This window comes from Corythoichthys intestinalis, chromosome 3, assembly GCF_030265065.1.
Source record: "Corythoichthys intestinalis isolate RoL2023-P3 chromosome 3, ASM3026506v1, whole genome shotgun sequence".
Taxonomy (NCBI): Eukaryota; Metazoa; Chordata; class Actinopteri; order Syngnathiformes; family Syngnathidae; genus Corythoichthys; species Corythoichthys intestinalis.
The window spans coordinates 44375352-44401626 of NC_080397.1; the positions used below are offsets into that span (position 1 = coordinate 44375352).

Here is a 26275-nt window from a genome sequence, read left to right on the forward strand (position 1 = left end):
TGTTACTTCAACAGAATGCAATGCAAGGCAGCCGTGAGCTGTCAACTAGTGGACGGAGGTAGAAGTGCAGCCAATGTTTTGTTTATTTCCACCAAAAACACACGTGTGAGGATCGATACAGACAGATTTTGAATCGATATGAGAATTGCGTGATGTAATAATATATACAGTGGTACTTACGATCGCTTCGACACACGATCTTTTCGACAAAATTTGACTCGCCATTTGTTGAGAATTGCGTGATGTAATATTAATATATACAGTGGTACTTACGATCGCTTCGACACACGATCTTTTCGACATAAAATTTGACTCGCCATTTGTTTCTACATCCGACAATCAGTCTTTGTATTCCCGCAAGACGGACGCGCGGCGGATTTTCTTGGGAGAGAAATCAACACGGGTTCCAAGAATGGTAGTGCAGGTGGTGAAAAAAGGAAAAAGGTGAGGCTTACCATTGAAATGAAGATGGAAATGATAGAAAAATATGAGCGTGGTGTGCGCATCCGTGAACTGGCTTGACAATACGGCCGTAGAATGTCTACGATCTCGACGGTCCTCCTCCGACCTCCGTTCCCCAGTCTTTATAAGTTAAGGTGACGATTATTATTGTTAGGTTTTGTGTTTGTTTTCTCCTAGTGTGACTTGTCCCTGTGATAGCCCATTGCTTTTACCTGTGTGTGTTCTCCCAGTGTATCCTGCAAACTGCATCCACCTGTGTTACCCAGCTATTCCTCGTCTCGTTACCCCTTGTCTGCGTGTGCGTGTATATAAAGACCCAGTTTCTTGTCACTCCTTGTTGCGTCATTGTCAATGTACTGGTCCACGTTCATGCCTGCGTTCCCCCCCAGTTCCTCGTGTTACGCTCTCTGCTTTGAAAGTAAGTTTTGTTTGAACCTTGCCTTTTGATCCCTAGTCCTTTTGTTTGTACTTTGTGCTTTTGTTAGTTATAATTAAAACCATTTTTTGAGTTCTCTGCCACCTGCCTTGCATTATTGTTTCACTGCATTTGGGTCCACACAAAATGCCTGCCCGCGCATTCCCTGACAATTATTGTGGTAACATCGCCAAAAAATCGGCAGCTTTGTCAGGTTTTTAATCATTTATTTCACAACTTGTGCAACACAAGATGCCTACTGTCCGCCGCAGCTGAACATGAAAAGTGAAAGTAAAAAGTCCTCTCTCACTCTATCAAGTCAGCCACGCGGTGCGTTCAGGTACACCACGCCAAACACATCCGCCACATTACAACCCGATTTGTTACATTATTACAAGTATTATTATTATTAGGGCTGTCAAAATTATCGCGTTAACGGGCGTTAATTAATTTTTAAAATTAATCACGTTAAAATATTTGACGCATTTAAGGCACATGCCCCGCTCAAACAGATTAAAATGACAGCAGTTTCATGTCCATTTGTTACATGTGTTTTTTGTCGCCCTCTGCTGGCGCTTGGGTGCGACTGATTTTATGGGTTTTTCAGCACCCTGAGCATTGTGTAATTAATGACATCAACAATGGCGAGCTACTAGTTTATTTTTTGTTTGAAAATTTTACAAATTTTATGAAAACGAAAACACTAAGAGGGGTTTTAATATAAAATTTCTATAACTTGTACTAACATTTATCTTTTAAGAACTACAAAACCCTAACCCTAACCCTGCGATTAATTACGATTGATTAATTTTTAAGCTGTGATTAACTCGATTAAAAATTTTAATCGTTTGACAGCCCTAATTATTATTATTACTATTATATTATTATTCAGATTTTTATTCATAATTGATTTGTTTTGCTCTGTGTAATTGCTATTTGCAATAGTACTAGCAGCATTTATTAGGGATTTAGTGTAGGTTTTCGGAATGGACTTATAATTAGAGCTGTCAAACGATTAAAATTTTTAATCGAGTTCATCACAGCTTAAAAATTAAACGTAATTAATCGCAATTCAAACCATCTATAAAATATGCCATATTTTTCTGTAAATTATTGTTGGAATGGAAAGATAAGACACAACACAGATATATACATTCAACATACTGTACATAAGTACTGTATTTGTTTATTATAACAATAAATCAACAAGATGGCATTAACGTTATTAACATTCTGTTAAAGCGATCCATCGATAGAAAGACTTGTAGTTCTTAAAAGATAAATGTTAGTACAAGTTATAGAAATTTTATATTAAAACCCCTCTTAATGTTTTCGTTTGAATACAATTTGTAAAATTTTCAAACAAAAAATAAACTAGTACCTCGCCATTGTTGATGTCAATAATTACACAATGCTCATGGTGCTGAAACCCATAAAATCAGTCGCACCCAAGCGCCAACAGAGGGCAACAAAACACCAAAAAACATAAGTAACAAATGGACATGACACTGTGCTGTCATTTTAATCTGAGCGGGGCGTTAAATGTGTCAAATATTTTAACGTGATTAATTAGAAAAATTAATTACCGCCCGTTAATGCAATAATTTTGACAGCCCTACTTATAATGTATTCTTATGGGAAAATCCTACTCAACATACGACCATTTCGACTTACAAACAAGGTCCTAGAACGAATTGACTTTGTATGTAGAGGTACCACTGTATCTCAGATTAAAAAAAAAAAAAAAAAACACCTTTAATGTAAAAGATTTGAATCCCGCAAATGAAAATCCCACACATTTTAGGTTTTCTGCACTGGTAAACAAACATATTGATTTACTTGCAGGTAAATGCGTCAGTGTTAGATAGATAACAAAGAAAATACATGTGACTTATCTTTTACAACATGACCGTCTTTGAGTTATTTATGAAAATGACAAAAAGTGTCAAAAGCCTTCGACTGAAACCAGTCAGATTCTTAAAAATCTGAGTGATCACTTGCCTTGCCTTCAGTCTTCTCCACCGTAAGACTGCTTCCCCAAAATGAATCCCTGCGTCCCCTTTGGACGCACAACAAATAAGATTTAGAATTGTTTACAGGTCCTTTATCATCAGCCTTTGCTCAAGGCATGTTGGGTGGTCTCTACATGCGACCTTCGCAAAGCAGGGCTCTCTAACATCTCACCCCATCCATCGTTATTAGAGGACATGGATCTGAGAGCGCAACAGCAATGACACACACCCAGTTTGAAGAAAACACTGTGCAGGGAGATATCCTTACAGTGCACAAAGGTGTGTTTGTGTGCTTGTGTATGTATGTATCTATGTGTGCGTGTAGTGCTGCAGATATACTGTAGGATCCTGTGACTCGGAGATATGCACAGGCTCATTAATTAGAGGCTCTCATTATCCCCCTTAGGCTCCAGACACTTAATCAGCACCAGGCTCCCACTAAGACACACACACACGCACATACCCGTCTTACTGTGTCCGTTCTGACACGGCATCACTAAAATTAGAGAGCTGTAAACGAATTCAATGGATGCAGATGCAAGTTATTTGTTTCAGTGATGTATGACACAACAAAGAACGTGGGTGCCATTGTTATTGAACACTTATTATTTCAATGTTGTAAAGCATTTCCAAATGAATTCATCCATCTGCCATCTCACAGTGGAAGCAATCTGTCAAATATTGTGGATATTTCCATGCAAGGATTTATAACACATTCATTTTTAAGAGCACGTTTTCAACAGGCGAAGGTTTTTGGAGTGAGTTTTCTCGATTTGTGTTCTGTCTAGTGCTGCAACGAGTAATTCGATTACAAAAAAGCTTCGAATCAAATTTTACTGCTTCGAGTATTCGTTTCATTAGAGTGGCGTTGTAATAGTTTCTTTTGAAAGTAGTTGCATTTAGTTTTATTGATTTGGGTGGATACGCAACAGTGAATATGACATAACTTGTAAAATTTAATATGGCTTAATCCAGCTGCTCCCTGTTAAGACCAACATAAGGTGAGTTTTTGTTTGAGCTAATATGTTTTTTATGCATTCGTAATTAATTTATAGGTATATTTGACCGTTTTTTGTGAGAAGATGTGTTTAAACAATCTGTTAAGAGCATTGTAAAAAAAACTAGGGCTGTCAAAATTATCGCGTTAACGGGCGGTAATTAATTTTTTAAAATTAATCACGTCAAAATATTTCACGCAATTAACGCACAAATGCCCCGCTCAAACAAATTAAAATGAGAGCACAGTGAAATGTGTACTTGTTGTTTTGTCGCCCTCTGCTGGCGCTTGGGTGCGACTAATTTTATAGGCTTCAGCAGAATCAGCACCCATGAGCATTGTGTAAGTAATTATTGACATTAACAATGGCGGGCTACTAGTTTATTTTTTGATTGAAAATTTTACAAATTTTATTAAAACGAAAACATTAAGAGGGGATTTAATATAACATTTCTATAACTTGTACTAACATTTATCTTTTACTTTCTAACCATGGATCCCTTTAACAGAATGTTAATACTGGTAATGCCATCTTGTTGATATATTGTTATAATAAACAAATACAGTACTTATGTACCGTATGTTGAATGTATATATCCATCTTGTGTCTTATCTTTCCATTCCAGCAATAATTTACAGAAAAATATGGCATATTTTATAGATGGTTTGAATTGCGATTAATTACGATTAATTAATTTTTAAGCTGTAATTAACTCGATTAAACATTTTAATGGTTTGACACCCCTAAAAAAAAGTTAGCATTTTATAGCATTTAAGCTAGCGGACTTTTGCTATACAAGTTAGCCAATTGTTCTTTTGTTTTACTTAGATCCTCATTTTTAAATATTTTTTATACCGTCTGTGGCTAAGCTCAAGTATTATAATTTATTTTTAAATGAAAGTGATTTTCTGCATAGTTTGAAGAAACACTCGGGTATTTTATTTTGTATTCGCATGCTCTTTGGAAAGTGCAATTTTAGCAAGCCTGTTTTAAATCTCCTTAAAATTTTTCTGCAAAGCATTAAATGTTCCTAATCCGATTACTCGAATATTCGAACTAACTAGTTGATAGATTAATCTACTACTAAAATAATCAATAGCTGCAGCCCTAGTTCTGTTCACAATTTTTTTTTCACGTGAGACAATTACAGTGCATTTAGTCACATTGGTATGCTTTTGGGATGGATCGTGTTGCCTTGAAAGATTGTCATCTGTAATTAAAAGGCTGGCTTTTATACTAGAATAAAATTGGGGAAAGGGGGTGGCCACAGATAGTACGCAGCAACACTTCCGTGTTGGTCCTTAAGAGCGAGAGTCTGTGTGAAAATCAGTTCCCCTCAAACATTCAGGAGAGCTTTTTGGAGTGCTTTTCATCTCATCCCGGAGTTTTTTTTTTTGTATGAATAACATTTTTCCCCCTCAGCACCATCTGAATGTTGCATGTTTTACATCTTGTTGACTATTAGTATGCAAGCAGATGCAGACGCACGATGCATGCTAGCAAATGAGCTGCTGCATAAACAGTTGAGGACTGTTGGGATATTTTGAACGCCAAAAATCTGTAGGCAAACTCACTGTCTAATTGTTGACTGTGTACTGATGCACGTCATTGTGCTGATGGCCAATTAGGAATAATGAGTCCTTGAGGCAAGTTGTTTTGGTCTTCTACGTGACTGCAGTAGCCCATTTTCAGTTTGCCATGTATACATACATTCATTCACCCTATGTTAAAGGCCATGAGATTGGAGATATCAAACTTTATAAGAATGCTGTGTGTAGCTGCCAATCAAGTCATCTCTGATATACTTGTTCATAATGTTTAGAATTAGATAAATAATTGGTCAAAAATTTAACAATCCAGACTCAGAATTATAGGTTTATAGGTTCAATAGGTTTAGGAATATATATTTTTTAAATTTTATTATGGCATAAACGCAAGGGGGAACAAATATTAACGTTCCACATGTATGGGGTATGTATGACTGACGAGCAGTGTGGTTAATCTTACTTTCAAAAAGTAATTAATTACAGTTACAAATGACTTCTCCCAAAAAAGTAATTGCGTTAGTAACTCAGTTACCTGAATGTAAGAGTAATTAGTTCCTAGGCAAAGTAACTGGTGATAATTTTCATATTTTGTTTTTTTTTTCCCCTCAAAAAAAAAAAAAAAAAAAAAAAAAATCCTAAGTCACACTATGTGAAGTTTAAAAGGTTTTTGGGACAATTGGTCCTAGCCCAATTCTTTACCCTAATTTACCCTTTACCCTGAATCAACCGTTAAAAGTAGTTAAAAATGATCCCATTATTGCATGTGTAACATGTGTAAGTTTTAAAACTGTTTCATCATTTAAAGCTGGATTCAAGTCAAGATTTTGCCGATTTAGGAGTGTTTTAGATAAAAAGTTACTTAAGTTCGCCAGGAAGGTTCTCTATAGCAGAGCCTTCATAAGAAGTCTACTGCTTTAAGATGGTGGCTGTTTACTAACGCATCTAGTTCCTATACTGTACATGTTGCCAACGCCGTTGTGTCTGTCATTTCGCATCTAGTTCTATATATATGTGATATCTACCATGTCTACCATATCTACCATATCATGTGGGCGTAGTTTGTAGGCTATCAGCTACAGTCAGGTATTAACGGAGCCATCTAGCATCGCGTTTGCTCGGAGTCACAATTTTTTTTGCATCCTCCCCACTCCTGCTCTGCTCTGTCGTCACGGTGAGTCCGTCTCCCTCAGACTTTTCTCGCGTCATTCAACCAATATAGTAACGCACGCCTTTCCATCCTCAGTTAACAGTAACGGCGTTGCCAAGATGAGAAAAGTAATTAATTAGATTACTCACTACTGAAAACAATAACGTCGTTATTAACGCCGTTATATTGTAACGCCGTTTTTAACAACACTGCTGACGAGAGAGTGAAAGAGGTGTGTTACAATTTCTACTTTCACATTTCATGTTCTGTTGTTGTTGGCGTCGGCTACAGTGGATAGTAGCCGTGTTGTGTTGCAAAAGTTCTGAATTAAATGATTAAAAACCTGTCGAAGCTGGTGACTTCCTTGCCGATGTTACAATTATAATAATTGCCCCCTTAAATTAAAAAGAAGAAGAAAGGAGGTCGGAGGAGCACCATTGAGATTGTAGACATATTTCATCATTTACATCTTAATTTCAATGGTAAGCGTTACCTTCTTCCTTTTTTTTTCACCACCTGCACTAACCTCCTTGAGACCAATGTTGATTTCTCTCACAAGAAAATCCGCCGTAAACAAAACAAATGAAAACAATGAAATTGCGACTCTGTTGTAAATCATTGTATTTCGAGCATGCCATCATAAGTCGAGATAAATGACGAGTCAAAGAACATTACGTCGGATGTCAAAAGTATCTTATGTCAAGGTACCACTCTATGTTTATTTGTCTTGTTCTGACGGTGTTGTTTAGGCATCATTATTTTGACAAACTAAAGACCTGTTTTCCAAATAAATAGCTGTTAAAATCCAAGAACAATGTTGAGCCTTGAATAACCTCCAAGGGAGTAACACTCGAGCGTTAAAGTTCCCCAGTGTGCATTGCAAATAATGGCTCATGGTTCCTGAAATTCCTACTCAAGTCATACCAATGTAATTGAGATTTACTTATGAGGCAACAAATGCTTTCTCAAGGTGCTTTTCATATAGAGACACACTCCTTATGCATTAAAGATACCTCATGGGACCCAACATGGGCATATACTTTTGTGGATGGGACAAGGACAAATTCCCCTTAAGCAGGAAGAAACCTTGGACAGAACCAAGGGGACAAATCAGTGAGGGGCCATCTGCTTAGACTTGTTGGGTTGAGTGAGCGAAGCAAAGGCTAGCGGAAAAGAAAAGATACAGAGAGGTACCAGTATATACTTTGGCATGAGTTAAAACATGATATGATGGTGGAGTCAGTTTTGCAGATAATATTTGATTGTTATTTCAGTCTTCTATGCCAATATTACTGTTCAGAATGCTAAAAATAGGTAACACAGTTCTGCTCTGGAGGCATATGTATTGACAGGGGAGTTAGGTTAATCAATTAGTAGCATACACGAAGAGCATATTAAGCTCGGTGCATCATGGGAGCAATGTGTGTATATACAGTAAATACAAGATAAAAGGAAATACCTTTATTAATTATTGAAATACACTTGACTGTATGGTTCAGAATGATGATAAATGGTGACAATTTAATCTACTGTTAAAAATGAAAGTACATGTGCTTTGTAATTTATAGAAAATATCTATGTGCATATAGAGTAAAACAATATGTCAAAGTTCCTGTTTTGTGGCAGAAGCCGACAGATGCTACAAGTGTTTCGAAGTAAAAGCAGTCAACTCCCTTAAGCCAATCAGTGCAGCACATTCAAACATACACACACATATACACATAAACATTGTGCCTTGGGCTCACTCAACAGAGAAGCTAAGCACACTGAGAAATCTTAGATATAAATTTCGGAACACTGGTGACACGGCAGAGGCTGTAATTTTTTCGTCTTGTGGACGTAAAAGAGGGCAAAATACAGTCGAACAACACTTGCCATAGCCTGTCACCACAATAACAACATGTTAAGTGTTAAACCGATATACACAATGTAGGGGGCCACAGCAGAATCAGATAGCGTGAAAAACAGTGTTGTCACAGATTACTTGAAAAAGTAATTTTTAATTACTGATTACGCCTCAAAAAAGTAATCTGGTTACTTTACTGATAACTATGTCACTTTAAACATAATTTATCATATACTTTTTACCAAATTTTCTCCCTTTGTTACCTCAACATAAGAAAGACAACAGAAAAATCTCATCGCAGGTAATTAATTGACTTTCGGATAATTGAATTTGAAGGGAAAATATCAGAATTTTTCATATAAGGCTTAATCTTTGAGGTTGCTGGGGTTTTATCAGTCGATGGAGTTGATTTTTAAACACCCTCGACTTGTGCCAGCTTAGCCACTCCAGAGCCCCTGAAACTAAAAAATAACTGACAAACTGCATGGAATTTGTTCAAATCAACTCCACCAACTAATTGAACCCCGCTAACTCGAAGATTAAGTCTAATGTAAAAAATTCTGAATTTCGGGTTTGGGTTTAGGGTTAATAGCATATCAGTGCCAATATAAAACAACACAAATTGACTGCACAATAATCAACAAAACACGAATGAATTGCACAGTGCAATAAACACAAAGGTCGGGGCGGGCGAATGCGCGCGCACAACTCGGAAGTGGCCAGAAAACGTAGCGGTTACTAAGCACTTTACACTCAGTCGGACTTACAACACATCTCAAAGATGCTAAACAAACATGTCACCTCACAGCATAAATGTGCAACACAAATATATTGTAAAAAATCGCCGGCCACTTCATGAGGACAAGCGGGAGTGACGACTACCCGCTGATGCAATCGCAAAGCTACGAAACGGCCGCACATGTAGCGGCTCCAACCTATCCCTGAAACCGGCCTGAATGAAGGAAAAATACTCACTTTCATTCATGGATGCACACACATCAACATTTTCTCGCACATGTCAACAAGTGGCTGCACTCGTGCACCCGTGCTGGCACATGTCAGTCCCAAAACACTTAGCGCGTGTGACTCGAAACCAAAAGAGGAAGACCTATGAGCGGTTACCATGGAAACTAACACGTAGAGGGAACCTTTCTAACATTTTTTATTCAAAATGCTCTTTGTACATGACCACAATATTCTTTATTTTACATACATTATAAGGCAATAATAAAATAGTAACACACAGACACTAAGAAAACCAACTTTAACTCATTCACTCCCAGCCATTTTCACCGGAGCAAGGCCCTTCGCTCCCGGCCGTTTAACTGGATTTTGACTGATTTTGCAAGGCCCACAGAAAATTCTGTTCTATTGCTATATAAACATGGAACCCACCAAAAGAAAGATTAGTCTCTTCTTTCAGCAGAAAAAAAGTGAGTTCATATCTTTTTCCATTCTTTAAAAATCAGCATTAGAAAATAGCTTAGTTTGAGCAATTTTCAAATTTCTGATGAAAAAACAGAAACTGAGCTTTTTGTGAAAGCATACATTTCAGGCATAACTTTGACTTTAACACAGCTATTTTTCACTTATGTGACATCCCAAACATCTGAATAATGTTTTCGTTGTAAAAAACAAACAAACAACAAGACAAATAGAGCTTTTGATCGCAAAAAGTAACAATTTATTTACACATAACTAAACTATTGAACTGTTGAACTATTTGCGCACATAACAACGCGGAAAGCTCTCGGCTGCTCCCGGTTGAATGTGGTGGCTCCCAGTAATCTGATGAGTCCGGATCAAGATCGGTCTCACTTTTTTCATCATCCTCATCGTTGGTTTCAACCTCAGGCTAAGGAGTAACACAACGTGAGCTCCGCAGAACGCGTGTGGAATCTGACGCTGTTGTGGACGTCAACGTCTGTCTCATCAAGATAGATGTTTTTGAATCCTTCTTTGACGATGGTTTCGTTTTCTTTTTAAAACACTCCTCCAGTGTCGTTTGCCTTTTTTTTCCGATCGTTCTCCACATTATTTCAAATTCTCACGGGTCTTTACAAGATCTCTCCAACTTCTGTTTCCTGACTATTTTTCTTCACTTCCTTTCTTGGCCCGAGATGAGTTCTTACCAAATGCGCTACTGACCTCCAGTGGCCAGTTTATTGCTTTAAGATGGGTTTTGAGCATTGTGCATTGTATCTTAGATACATAGGAACCTATAGATGCCTCTTGTCCAAAAAAAAAAAAAAAAAAAACGCAAAAGACGTATAAATACGTTTTTGGGACACTGAAGCAATTAAAAATAAAATGTATTGATACATTTTTGGGAGCAAATGGGTTAATTAGATTAATGGTTTGTAAAAATGAACGCGTTAGATTTAGGGCTGTCCCAAACGACTAATTTCCTCCCGATTAGTCAGCTGACTATTTTTACGATTAGTCGACTAATCTAATAATTAAAAAAACAATTTTTTACTACTTCAACAATGAAATTTTTGTTCAAGCTTATTAATTCACAAAAAACATTTTGGAACACCTAAACTCTTTATTAATGTATAAATAAATAACATAAATACCAATAATAAATCACAAACAATGAGGTCAAATGCTGCTGGCATTAACTAGTGCAAAAAAATGTAAACGGAAACACTGACTTCACCTCTTTAACAGGAGTCAAAACGATTCTTACTCTTTTTGTGGTATGTCATTGTCTATATTGTTCTAAATGTTAAAATGAATTGCAATGTCCTGGACAACCATTTTCAGAATAATTTGTGTGAGCTCAGATGCTTTTTCTGGTGTGCATTCCGCATTTTTGGGGGATGGGAAAAACTGTTCAACTTTTGTTTGTTTTAACCTGAAAGTAGATCAAGTAGAGGGCACACTGAAATATTACCACAATTATTTTGAATGAAAGGCACACATACCCACAGTAACAAAAATTAAATTTATAGTATTAATTTTATAGTATACGACTATATTTAATACTTTATAATATTGAGTAACTAACATTAGTGCAGTCATGGATTACAGTAAGCATGCCAGTGCTGTTTTCATATATATTTTTATTATGTATATACAGGATATATGTATATATTTTACCCAAGTGGGAGCTTCCATGATCCTAATAAATTTAATTATAATTTGAAAAAAAATCATATAATTATATTATATATATATATTAATTATTTTATTAAATAAAAATGCACGTTGATACGACGCACATAAAGGCAACTTCCATTAAAAAAAGTCGTTAGAAAGTTGTATGGACTTACATTCTGCTATCTTGTTTTTTCTTGTTGTCTTTGAAAATTACACTTGGGTGACGGCGCTTCAAGTGTTCGTAACTTCATAGCCGACGTGCTACCGTGGTATGCGAGCTCAGCTTAGCAAAGAGTACACAAAGTGGCACCCTCCATATTTTCCTTGAAATAATTCCAGGCTCTGGCTATTCTGGTCCGCTTTTTTGGCTTTATGCCGCTTTCACGTGTTACCAATTCTGCCCTTTTTGGTAATTGGCAGTGTTTTCAACTCCTCGCCATAGTGAGGAGTGAACCGGTGATTCACTTGGCTCGTTGTCGTCGGTTCGTCTGGGTTCCGTTCCGATTTCCTCCTCAGGAAGGTGGAGCCGTGCATAAAAACACCGAGAGGCGTCGGATGGCTCTTTATGGATACTTTTATTGACCAAAACAAAAACGTGGGGGACGCAGCCACTCAACTCGGCGCTACCCGCGCACTTTTCCAACTCACCGATCTCGCGCCCTCTCTCTCGCTCGCTCGCCCACTTTCTTCCTCTTTGCTCAATCTGACAACGCCGGTCACATTGAAATAACAGCGGCCCCCTTGGGGGTGCCAGTAACAACCGGTTGTATCGCGGGCGCCCGCCATTCTAAACTTTATCCGCATGTATTTTTTTTTTTAACCCGTCATAACCCATCGACGGTATGTTTTGCCCGTTGACGCATTTACATCATCGATGACGTCGACAACTTCGACTAGTCGGGACAGCTCTAGTTAGATTACTCGTTACTGAAAGAAAGTAATCAGATTACAGTAACACGTTACTACACTGGTGATATGTAGAAACAGGCCAACATGGCTGTGCAAACTTCCTATAGTTATGGCTAAGCATATTAATGCATTGTAGAAAATGTAGTAATGTGGAGTAGAAAATGTAAACAGTTTAATGGATATTTTCAAATCTCTACAGGCTGCAGAATGTCACTTTTGACAATGCCTTACATATTGTCATTGTTTGGATAGCAATGTCATTGTTGAGTAGCAATGATAAGTGAGTGTGTATATGAAAATTGTGCTCATTTCATCAGCTAGTGTGAGTGGACTTACAATGTTTGCGACTGGACAGGAGAAACCCAGCTCTCAGTATACTGTAGACCAGTGTGACTCATTTTAATGTATCCACCCTCAGTCACAGCACATAGTGGAAAAGTTTTTTGAGGGTGTGCTTGGCAAGAACAAGAATGGGAAGCGCATGCATATTTTTTCCCAAACAGCTCCAAGCTGCACACAGTGAAAGAGGAGGTTTTTGTTTCCCTCTGAAGCTTGGAGTCTGATTTCCTGTGCGGCTCTGATTGGAAAAGCAGAGGCACGTAGAGGGAGCCACTTCTGGATGGAGATGCCAGATGACAGACTCCACTCTGGGTGCACACAGAAATGGCCTTTGATTGATAATCAAACATATGCCTTTTATCAAAAGCTTTCATACCTGTTTTACAACATTTCTGTGCTTGGAAGAAAAAAATAAATGTTAATTTTGGGCGGCGTTGCTGGATAGGGTGCAGTGCCAGCAGGCACCAGTAGAAAGGTGCTGTTTTATTATTTATTGAGCATGTAGAGATGATAGAGTAGCGCAAGTTGCAGTGGGTGCCATCTGCAGGAGGTGGTGTCCAACTTTTGTTCATGTTCAGCCTTGTGGATTACAAGTAGACACCCTGTGCACAGCAGGACTTCACCCATGTGGCCATATGTCAGATCAGCCCCTCCTCCGGATGGTCTTTTGTTATCCGAGTGACCCCAGTATGCACCCTGTACCCCTTTGACCCATCATATTGACCATGCTCACAGATCCATAGAGTCCATTACCTAAACCAATTGAAATCACAAGATTATTGTTTAAAACTCCCTACACTACCATTCCATATCGACCAGTTCTTTCATTCGCCTTTCTGCTACATTGAGATAACACTTATAAATGAAGCGTAATCCTGTTACAGTGTTAATTCTGTCGCGTATGCAGCAATGGCGTTCATGTGCTCTTGTAAACATGGTTCCACATCAATAATTGCTTGGTTATTGCTGTGTTTGGGGACTGTGGCAGTGACTACATCGAGTTATTGTTCTTATGAGCAAAATATTGTTTAGTTAAACTTGTACAAAGTCTGTAAAGTTTGAAATAGTTTTTTTTCCCTTCTCGACAAGTCATACAAGAGTACAATCATTGGCAATAGTATGTGCAGGAAGGCTGCAGGTAAAATATCATGGGGTGTACTGTTTATGACAGCTGCTCTGAGCAGGAAAAAAAGGAACATAAACAGGGCTGTAGTTGTCTGTAGAATCCAAGGCCAAAGCATCCTTCATGAGGACTGCAGTTTTTGTGGCAACAATTCTATCTACTGTATTAATAACAACCAAAAACAACTAACAAACTCCCCCAAAAACAAGGACAGCAGCCTCTATGGACCGAGAACTAGGCTGCAAGTCACAGTAGCTGCGGAGTGTGATGTTACAATCTTACCACAGCTAATACTGTTTCATGTGTCTGTCAAATAGTGTTACCTGCACTAAAGTGATGTGTACAATTGGGCTGTCTCAAAATAGTTATGTCAGAAATAAGCATGTCCTTACAATCGGTGTTTTAATAGCTTCATAAATAACTTAACAAACAACCAAGAGCTGTCTCAAACATCTAGCTTTTCCCCAAACGATACCAGAGTTTGATAGACACTCGGTGACCTGCTTTAATTAAGCAACATGTCGTTTTTGTGGTTAAAGTGGTATATATTTAAAAGGCCTGTCGGAAGTGCACTTTAGGAAATGAATTTGACAACATTCCCTTCGTCGACTATGAGGGAAATTAACGATAAACAAATGGATTGTTTCTTTGTTTAGATACGATAATACTGGAGTCAGGAAATTAGAATATTGTGTATTCTAATTTCCTGAGACAGTCCTGTATATATACACAGGACTGTCTCAAAAAATTAGAATATTGTGTATTCTAATTTTCTGAGACAGTCCAGTATGGAAGTACAGTAGTCTGATTAAAGCTGCTTACAGTTGTGCTGTAGTAGAGTTCATTGCGGTTCACGTACTAGAGGTGTAAACCACCAATTTCATGACAATACTGTACAATATTGAGTCTTCAAACAATATTTTTTGATATTACATGATCTGCCATGAATCACTTTGATTGATTTACTATGGCAGATTCAGTTTTGTTAATTGTTACACCCCTACAGTTGTGGTCAAAAGTTTGCATACACTTGTGAAGAACATAATGTCATGGCTCTCTTGAGTTTCCAGTTATTTCTAGATTTTTCTCCGATAGAGTGATTGGAACAGATACACTTTGTCACAAAAAAACATTCATGAAGTTCGGTTCTTTTATGACTTTATTATGGGTTAACAGAAAAAGTGATCAAATCTGCTGGGTCAAAAATATACATACATGGATCTGAAAAAGCGAATCATTGACTTGAACAAGTCAGGAAAGTCACTTGGAGCCATTTCAAAGCAGCTGCAGGTCCCAAGAGCAACAGTGCAAACAATTGTAAGTATAAAGTGCATGGCACTGTTTTGTCACTGCCACGATCAGGAAAAAAACGCAAGCTATCACCCGCTGCTGAGAGAAAATTAGTCAGGAGGGTGAAGATTCAACCTAGAATCACCAAAAAGCAGATCTGCCAAGAATTGGAAGCTGCTGGAACACAGGTGTCAGTGTCCACAGTCAAGCGTGTTTTGCATCTCCATGGACTGAGAGGCTGCTGTGCAAGAAGGAAGCCCTTGATCCAAAAGCGGCACCTTAAGGCTCGACTGAAGTTTGCTGCTGATCACATGGACAAAGATAAGACCTTCTGGAGGAATGTTATGTGGTCAGACGAAAAAAAAATCGAGCTGTTTGGCCACAATGCCCAGCAATATGTTTGGAGGAGAAAAGGTGAGGCCTTTAACCCCAAGTACACCATGCCTACCGTCAAGCACAGTGGTGGTAGTATTATGCTGTGGGGCTGTTTTGCTACCAATGGAACTGGTGCTTTACAGAGAGTAAATGGGATAATGAAGAAGGAGGATTACCTTCAAATTCTTCAAGATAACCTAACGTCATCTGCCCGAAGATTGGGTCTTGGGCGCAGTTGGATGTTCCAACAGGACAATGACCCCAAACACACATCAAAAGTGGTAATGGAATGGCTAAATCAGGCTAGAATTAAGGTTTTCGAATGGCCTTCCCAAAGTCCTGACTTAAACCCCATTGAGAACTTGTGGACAATGCTGAAGAAACAAGTCCATGTCAGAAAGCCATCAAATTTAACTGAACTGCACCAATTCTGTCAAGAGGAGTGGTCAAAGATTCAACCAGAAGCTTGCCAGAAGCTTGTGGATGGCTACCAAAAGCGCCTAATTGAAGTGAAAATGGCCAAGGGACATGTTACCAAATATTAGCGCTGCTGTATGTGTATTTTTGACCCAGCAGATTTGATCACTTTTTTCTGTTCACCCATAATAAAGTCATAAAAGAACCAAACTTCATGAATGTTTTTTGTGACAAAGAAGTATCTGTTCCAATCACTCTATCAGTGAAAAATCAGAGTTGTAGAAATAACTGGAAACTCAAGAGAGCCATGACATTATGTTCTTCACAAGTGTATGTAAACTTTTGACCACAACTGTATATATAGCTGAAATCATGTTTTTAGAACTCAACCTAATTGGATTATTATAATGACAGCAAATCGTATTAGTTGTTTTAGGGGTTATTTGCTTCTCATTTTACATCATTATACCCCCAATGCACATACAGTATACAAAAATGTAGACATAAATAATTGTAAGTCTATCGTGATCGTTTCAGGTGCTCACCCTTGCCTCTCATTGAATGAAGTCTTCATCCTGCATATCCAGATATCCTGCATGTCCAGAAAAAGAGGGTGACAAGAAAGTTACAAACTTGTGAGAGTATTGAGATGAATATTTAGTGGAGCTATCTCACTCTTAGAGCAGGCAAAAGGAAAACAAACAGCTTTTATCAAAACTACCCCATTTTTTTGCAGCAGCACTGCTGTCAGTGACAGCCTAAGAAGATGTAGTATAGATGAAGTGGATAGTAACGCGAGCAATACTTTTCATCATGAAAATATGAATATGATTTTTTTTTAATTGAACATATATATTTGGATTGAAGCAACCTTTTTTTTGATTGAATAATAAAGACACAAATCTACCTTATATCATACATTATCATACATCATACATTAATACCCATTATAATGTCATGTCATATTTATGACGGTCTTAATGACTGCAATTCCAAATGCTTTGGTAGTAATATCTTCATTTATTTTGCGTGCAATGAAAAAACACAAAAGAAAATGAAAAACAAAAAATCAAATCATTATCATTTTACACAAACTCCAAAAATGGGCCAGACAAAAGTATTGGCACCCTCAGCCTTATACTTGGTAGCACAACCTTTAGACGAAATAACTGCGAACAACCGCTGATTGTTTCGATCAGTGAGTTTCTTACAATGCTCTGCTGGAATTTTAGACCATTCATCTTTGGCCAACTGTTCCAGGTCTCTGAGATTTGAAGGGTGCCTTCTCAAACTGCAGTTTTCAGATATCTCCACAGGGGTTCTATGGGATTCAGGTCTAGAATCATTGCTGGCCACTTTAGAAATCTCCAGTGCTTTCTCTCAAACCATTTTCTCGTGCTTTTTGAAGTGTGTTTTGAGTCATTGTCCTGCTGGAATACCCAGGACCTCTGAGGGAGACCAAGCTTTCTCACACTGGGGCCTACATTATGCTGCAAAATTTGTTGGTAGTCTTCAGACTTCATAATGCCATGTACACGGTCAAGCAGTCCAGTGCCAGAGTTAGCAAAGCAACCCCAAAACATCAGGAAACCTCTGCCAGGTTTGGCTGTTTTAACCGTATTCTTTTGTTTGAAGGCCTTGTTTTTCCCACCCCTGTAAACTCTGTTGATGCCTTTTCAGAAAAAGCTCTACTTTTGTCTCATCTGACCAGAGAACATTCTTCCATAACTTTTTTGGCAAACTCCATCATGGCTTTTTTATGTCTCTGGGTCAGAAGTGGGGTCTTCCTGGGTATCCTACCATAGAGTCCCTTTTCATTCAAGATTCTTTATCCACCATCCGCACAATTATTTGTTGAAATCTCTCGTCAATTTTTCTTTTCTGTCCACATCTAGGGAGGTTAGCCACAGTGCAATGGACTTTGCACTTATTGATGACACTGCGCAAGGTAGACACGCGAACATCCAGGTCCTTGGAGATGGACTTGTAGCCTTGAGATTCCCCATGCTTCCTCACTATTTTGCTTCTGAAGTCCTCAGACAGTTCTTTGGTCTCCTTCCTTTTCTCCATGCTCAATGTAGTACAAACAAGGACACAGGACAGAGGTTGAGTCAACTTTAATCCATTTTAACTGGCTGCAAGTGTGATTTAGTTATTGCCACCACCTGTTATGTGCCACAGGTAAGTAACGGGTGCTTTTAATTACACAAATTAGAGAAGCTTCACATGATTTTTCAAAGGGTGCCAATACTTTTGTCCGGCACATTTTTGGAGTTTTGTGTAAAATCATAACTATTTAATTTTTCTTTTTCATCCACATCTTGTGAGGTTAGCCACAGTGCCATGGGCTTTACACTTATTGATGACACTGCGCACGGTAGACACAGGAACATTCAGGTCCTTGGACATGGACTTGTAGCGTTGAGATTGCCCATGCTTCCTCACTGTTTTGCTTCTGAAGTCCTCAGACAGTTCTTTGGTCTCCTTCCTTTTCTCCATGCGCAATGTGGTACACACAAGGACACAGGACAGAGGATGAGTCAACTTTAATCCATTTTAACTGGCTGCATGTGTGATTTAGTTATTGCCACCACCTGTTATGTGCCACAGGTAAGTAACAGGTGATGTTAATTACACAATTAGAGAAGCATTACATGTTTTTTTAAAGGGTGCCAATACTTTTGTCCGGCACATTTTTTAAAATTTTGTGTAAAATGATAATGATTTAAATTTTCTTTTCCGTCCACATCTGGGGAGGTTAGCCACAGTGCCATGGGCTTTACACTTATTGATGACACTGCGCACGGTAGACACAGGAACATTCAGGTCCTTGGAGCTTACTCACTATTTTGTCCTCAGGCAGTTCTTTAGTCTCCTTCCTTTTCTCCATGCTCAATATGGTACAAACAAGGAAAAAGGACAGAGGTTGAGTCAACTTTAATCCATTTTAATTGGCTGCAAGTGTGATTTAGTTGTTGCCTTGCCTGGCACGGCAGAATGTTCTCCCTGTATTTTTCAAACACTGTCAGAATAGTCCGAGACCCAGCCCATTAACGGCCTCTCGAGTAGGGACAAAATCAGCCGTCCAATCAGATCTGTTTATTTGCGTAACGTGTTCTTAAGGAGCAACGTCACTCTTCCGTGTCGGAAGTCATCTCCACAACAACACAGATGGCGAATAGGAGAGCCGAGAATATGTTCCAATCCATGGTAAAATCAGTTTTAAATTACCAAAAACATCGACACAAGTCATTGACAACAGTCTGTCTTGCGCTAGCCATGTTGAATAAACTCTGCTCTCGTCGTATGTTTACTTCCGCGCAGTGGCGCCACCAGGGGGTGGCCAGGGGTGGACACGGCCCCCCCTATAAATTTATTGGCCACCCCACTGGCCACCTCACTTATCATCATTAGTAACATAAAATATTACACAATACACCAAAGTATATCAGTAGCCGTTTCCTTAAGTCTTTCTGATAGTTTTCCCCTGACCTTTTTAATGCAATTATATAATGAAAACCTGAAATTACGGCTTTTAGTTTTGGTGTGCCACCCCAAGATTTTAAGTGGCCCCATCTGGCCAATCCTATGAAAAATTTCTGGAGGCGCCACTGCTTCCGCGTGCAAGTCCCTCGTCGCTTTACTAACGTCACGGCCGCCTGTCGCTGATTGGTCCACCCCGCTGTCTGTTTGCTGTGGCTTGTTCCGCCCTGGAAATTTTATCCGCTGAATGGTGGCCAGACTCAATAGACCTCAGTCACATGAAGTCACAACTCCGCCCCCCTGACTGGAGTCGCCATACTGTCCGTCAGCTCGTCATGTTTACACATTACCGTTACGTACATGCCTCCTATTACGGCGTGTTTTTCTGCTCGTTAACATTAATAATCAAAATGGTGAAGGCGTGGGTGGCGGTTGGTTGCAGTAACAGAGAAGATAGACGGAGAGACTTGAAGTTCTACCGTACTCCGAGAGACCCGAAGAGGAGAGCGATATGGACTGCTGCAATTCGACGAGAAAACTGGGCACCAAACGATCACCACGGACTATGTAGTAGTCATTTTATATCTGGTAAGATGCATTTAATATATATTTAGAGGGTTTTGGGCTGACAACCACAATTAAGATCATTGCGAGGCTAATCGCCAACAACATACAGTTTCAAATTCAAGGTGTTTATTTCCTCCGCCATCATTATTTTTTGAATAATATTTAGCTGGTACCAAGTGAAAGAAGCTGGCCTCGTCTACGGATCATCAGTTAAACAGGGGTGTCAAAACTTTTTGCAAAGGGGGCCAGATTTGGTGTGGTAAAAATGTGGGGGGCTACCTTGGCTGATTTACGCAGAACAATATATTTAAACAAATTTTAGCAAGCCCTTCTGTGTTTCACATTTGCTTTATTATTATTTTTTTTAAATACATAATTTCAACAATCTCACCTTTGTGGCGTTCTCTTTCGACCCTCGGGCTCTTGCGAAATACTGCTGCTGTGAAATTAAACTAGCTTCAAGTTGTTTTAATTTCTCGCTGCGTATCTTCCCTGTAATGTTGTCGTACATGTCAGCGTGTCTTGTTTGGTTATATCGAGTCACATCGAACTCTTGGAAAACAGTGACTGTCTCTTTGCAAATGAGGCAGACACAGTTGTTACGTATTTTATTGAAGAAATAGTCCAATATCCACCTATCCTTGAAGCGTCGGCCATCGCAGTCAACTTTTAATTTTTTTTTATTGATTGTCGCCATTTTAGAAAATTGGAAGTAAAGGGTCACACGGGGTAATGTTGCTCAGAGTGCTGCTCTTAAAAGTTTTTCAAACTTTCGTGAGAATAGGCTGAGTTTCTGTGGACAAGATAGTTGTAGATATCAGGGTAGCAGATGTCAGGCAGAGACGGCGAAGACAGCAGGTCGAAAAATATCGTATCAAATATGGATCTGCCGAATGGATCGACCGAAGCTTTTCCACATAACGCCTTTTATGCAACACATCCAATGAGTTTACAGCAGAGGTGTCCAAACGTTTTGCAAATGGGGCCAGATTCGGTCTGGTAAAAATGTGGGGGGCCGACCTTGGCTAATGTTCTTTACGTAGAACAATATATTTAAGCAAATTTTAGCAAGCTATTCCTTGTGTCACATTTGCATTATTATTTTTTTAAATGAATAATTTCAACAATCTCGCAACTAGCCTTTGTGGCGTTTTCTTTTGACTCTTGGCCGCTTGTGAAATACTGCTGCTGTAAAATTAAACTAGCTTCAAGTTGCTTCAATTTCTCGCTGCATATCTTCCCTGTAATCTTGTCGTACATGTCAGTGTGTCTTGTTTGGTAATATCGCTTCAAATTGAACTCTTTAAAAACAGTGACTGTCTCTTTGCAAATGAGGCAGACACAGTTGTTGCTTATTTTAGTGAACAAATAGTCCAATTTCCACCCATTCTTGAAGCGTCAGCAGTCAACTTTTTTTGTGTTGTCGCCATTTTAGAAAATTGGGAGTAAAGAGTCACACGGGGTAATGTTGCTTAGAGTGCTGCTGCCTTTTAGTGGGTAAATGAGGAGCAGCATTTAGTGTGTAAGCTACTTCATATGCTGGTAGCAGTACTGCTGACCAATTTATTAAGTGTGTGAGCGGGCCAGACGTTATTGATTTCATGACAGAGGCTGGGGGCCGGATGAAATTTGACCAAGGGCCGCATTTGGCCCCCGGGCCAGACTTTGGACGTGTCTGGTTTACAGCGTCTGAAAGCACCGGGGCTTCCATGAATTGCACTATAAATTGCACGATAAATTGAGACCATTGAGAATACGGACACACAATGACTGACAATATGGCGGCACAATACAGCGACATGTCATTGTGTGACGTTGGTTATTGGGATCTATAGCTGGAACAGCGGTGAGTCTGGTGTACCAGGCTAGTTATTGCCACCACCTGTTATGTGCCACAGGTAAGTAACAGGTGCTGTTAATTACACTAATTGAGAAGCTTCACATGATTTTTCAAATTTTTCATCCCCCCCATTCTCTTTTGTGTTTTTTCATTGCAGGCAAAAAAAAAATTAAAAAATGAAGAAATTAATACCAAAGCATTTGTAATTGCAATCATTTTGTGGGCGAAATTAAGCATTATCTGGCAGAATTGCAGAGGTGCCAATACTTTTGGCCAGCACTGTACATCACGCTCCCTGAGTTGTATCCGGCGGCGCTATGACCCCGCGGTTCCAGTCTCCCGAGTGAGTAAAGAGCGAAGGGAAGGAAGTCATCAGAAAGCTCCAGTCCAGTTTGTTGCTCTTGCACGAATCAGTTTATCCTTCCAGCTCCTCACAAATTCCAGGGATTTTTTTTTTGTCCTTGCCCCCTCCTCCCCCTTGAAATCCTCCCTCTTCTTGTCTTGCTTGGACTCATTTTTTGTAACTGTTTCTCTACGAGTACATCCGGAAAAAGTGCGTCTTCGCTACTGGAAAAAAAGGAGAGGGATTTTAACACTGTGATGTACATTCCTACATTTTGAGAAACACTCCGGTCTTTTGCTTGTTTTCTTTGGATTCAAGAGGACCATCTGGACGCAGTCTGACGGCGTATCGCACTTGGGGAGACGTTTTGAAAAAGTTAAAAACGTATTTTCTGGACTGGATCAGACGCGGAGGCACCGATCCTTGCGTACCTCCAGCCAAGGGAGCGGATCCATAGCGGATTGCTTTTGGATTTACGCACAGAAGCCGTCGCGCGCGCACACTGACAACCCGACGCCGTGGCTTTGATTCCTTTCCCGAAAACAACTGTGGATTTAAATCGTGTATGAGTCGCGACAACCGCGCTGTCGAGCTCCATACAAATTGCCGCAAACCGAGCCTGGTACCTCTCGGCACGCGTCGCCCTTTGGAGACCATGTGAAGTGTCAGCAGCATGACTTGCGCCCCGGATTTCCCCAAATCTACATTCCATTCTCCTGTAATATCTTAATGCTGGCCCATTTTGGTTTACAAATATGATGAAATGGCAGCCCCGGAAGAAGGTGAGTTTTTTTCCCCTCTTCCCACATTGTTTAGCCAATTATGGACATCTGTGATTCCAAAGTTGGAAAGAGGGCACATACTGATCTTCAAACGCTAAAGAGTGGTAAACTTAAGCCAAGATTTTGTTTACAATGATTATTCAGATTTATTGGGTCAATGCCCTTCGTAGTTTATAGAAAAAAAACTTATTAAAAAGCAATGTGCAGACAGTCCATAATGCATTTTTCAGTACAGTATTGTACACTACACTAAACTGCACCTATGAAAATGACTGTTTATCCAATAATTTCCTATTTTGAAAAATATTTAATACCTCTTATATCCAAATAGAACATGTTAGATATAATGTGAATGGTAAAAAGATGAATTGTTCATTTTTCTCTAACACCATTGGAAAAATTACAGAAAAGGTAACAAATGCTTGAAAGTAAATATGAAAATATGTTGTTGCAGCATTCTTTCATAGCTCACACTCCATGTCATCTACCATGGAAACTATCTCAAATCATCTGGAAAGTATAAAATTGTGGAGGAACTGAAAGGACTGCTTTAGATTTTTACCAGAAGGGGGCGCTTGTCTGACAAGCAGTAGGGGGAAATGGGCTTTATACGAAATAAATGCGTTTTAGGAAAATAAAGTAACACCAAGAACATAAAAATAAGGCGTTAACTGAAGTTGTAATTCATTTATCATGAAATTGTGTTAGTAAACAATGTGAACTTTCTCCCAATGTTTCTTTTCCAGATATATTTTTTAACCTAGACAGCTAAGACATACTGCAGCTGATGTTCTTTTGAGCACTCGTGACTCGTGCCAGATGCGTAGTCTAGGTTTACAACTGTGATGCATTAAAGGTGGTGATTTTTAACTCAATGTGTTTCAAGTTAGTATCTCATGCCCTTCAACCTAATTCAACTGGGTTGCTAGTTTTACACTGTCATTAATGTGGGTGATCTCACCCTGAAAAGTGACCTCAAACACAGGTTTTGTGTAAAGTAATTTCAGCATATGCTAATGAAGTTTACAGCTGTGTAGCATATCTGCCTGAATCATCAATGGGAGCCTCTTTTTGTAGACAAGTGTCATGTAGGCATGTGAGTGTTGTATTCATATATTACAACAGTAATGCTACCCTTGTACAGTGCGGTGTTGAGGAAATACCAATACCAATCAGGAAGGAACATTGTTAAACCACTGTTTTGTGTAATGATGACTAATTAACCTGTTGTCAGTTTGAGACATATGCCTTCTGTATATTTGAGTTTGTAGAAAATGACAAAATAATGTGAGAAGAAAAAACAACAAAATTTACAAATATGTTTTGGTGTCAGATGAAACTGAGAGCTTGAGGACATGCATACAGACTTGTATTTTTTAGTCGTATTTTCACAAATTGTGCAAGAAAGGCATCGAACTGCACAATTTCAATAAAATAGTTAAAGGTGGTGCGCCATGAAAAGTTTTGAGAAAAAAAAATAGATGCGTTAGATTGAGCCAGAGAGGCTGTGACAATTAAAAAAAAAAAAAAAAAATTCTGATCAGTGCTGGTTTTGGCAGCCCTTTTAATTTTTATCTTAGTTTATCTTTTAGTCGACAGTTACTCAAAATATTTTCGTCTGTAAAATTCAAATACAAAGTTTCAGCTCAAAAATAAAAGGTTTCCAACAATTTTGAATGACCATAGACAGACCAGCACATATTGTAGCATCTATAAGAACAACAACAACCTTGTGATGATAACACACACTCAGATGGAAAACAGTATTTTATTGTCATTAAACCTACCCAGAAGCCACGAACTGTATGTAAAATAAAAGTTGTCCAAGCATTTACATCCTCTAGACCAGGGGTGTCCAAACTTTTTGCAAAGGGGACCAGATTTGGTGTGGTAAAAATGTGGGGGGCCGACCTTGGCTGACGTTCTTTACGTAGAACAATATATTTTAGCAAATTTTAGCAAGACATTCTGTGTGTCACATTTGCTTTATTATTATTTTTAAAATTCATAATTTCAACTATCTCGCCACTAGCCTTTGTGGTGTCCTCTTTTGCCTCTCGGGCTCTTGCGAAATACTGCTGCTGTGAAATTAAACTAGCTTCAAGTTCCTTCAATTTCTCACTGCGTATCTTCCCTGTAATCTTGTCGTACATGTCAGCGTGTCTTGTTTGGTAATATCACCTCACATTGAACCCTAACCCTAAAAACAGCCACTGTCTCTTTGCAAATGAGGCAGACACAGTTGTTGCGTATTTTAGAGAAGAAATAGTCCAATTTCCACCTATCCTTGAAGTGTCGGCCGTCGCAGTCAACTTTCTTTTTTTGTTGTTGATTGTCGCCATTTTAGAAAATTGGAAGTAAAGAGTCACACGGGGTAAAGTTGCTTTGAGTGCTGCTGCCTTTTAGTGGGTAAATGAGGAGCAGCATTTAGTGTGTAAGCTACTTCATATGCTGGGAGCAGTACTACTGACCAATTTAAGTCTGTACGGGCCAGACGTTATTGTTTTTATGCCAGAGGCTGGGGGCCGGATGAAATTTGACCACGGGCCGCATTTGGCCCCCGGGCTGGACTTTGGACATGTCTGCTCTAGACTTACTGACCAGAAAAGCCAAGTGGCTCTGCTTTGGACTGGCCAGTGTTTTAAGAGGACGCGTGCCATTCTGACGCTAATGCTAATGCAACCGTGAATGCTACGCTAGCACTAGGATTATTAGCGTCTGATGATCACTCAGCACAGACATTTAAAGGCTAAAGCAAGATTTCATATTCTCTCTTGCCAAGGTAAGAATACAAATCTTACCGTGTTTCCAAACAAGCACAGGCGCAGCACATCTAACATGAGTAACACGAGGTGAAGACTGCCGCGATGCAAACTGACATACTCCACACACAATATAAAAAACGTCACGCATTGTGAACATATGACAGAAACGATGTCGCATTTTCGTCTCATTGTCGTCTCGTCAGACGAAAACTGGCATTTTTCTCGTTATGTTCTTGTCTCCCAAGCCATGTTTTTAGCTCGTCGTCAAGTCATTGTCATGACAAAATTGTTCATCGACTAAATATTTTCGTTATCATCAATGTTGACGAAAACAACACTGATTGTGATATTCTTATCTGTGCATAACCCAACTTTAAGATGTTGTTGGTTGAATTATTTCTAACAAAGGAAAAACAAAAAGAGCTGTGACTTAAATTTGGAATTGTCGTCATTGAAATACAAAGCATATTTTTATGGAACACACAAGATGCCCTGAGAAAGATCAAACTC

General features: G+C 39.0%; 1 protein-coding gene across 3 annotated transcripts in view; it reads left to right on the forward strand.

Moving 5' to 3' along the window:
* The window catches only part of LOC130912956 (tetratricopeptide repeat protein 28-like), a 511674-nt gene that overhangs the window by 182004 nt on the left and 303395 nt on the right, over positions 1 to 26275 (forward strand). Inside the window, exon 1 of one of the 3 annotated variants that reach the window (XM_057831148.1) lies at positions 22246 to 23000. The exons of the other annotated variants lie outside the window; for them this stretch is intronic. Coding sequence (XP_057687131.1) covers positions 22974 to 23000 — 27 coding nt within the window. The 5' untranslated portion in view covers positions 22246 to 22973. Of the gene's footprint in view, positions 1 to 22245; positions 23001 to 26275 lie in introns of those variants that run through there. 3 annotated transcript variants of the gene reach the window in all.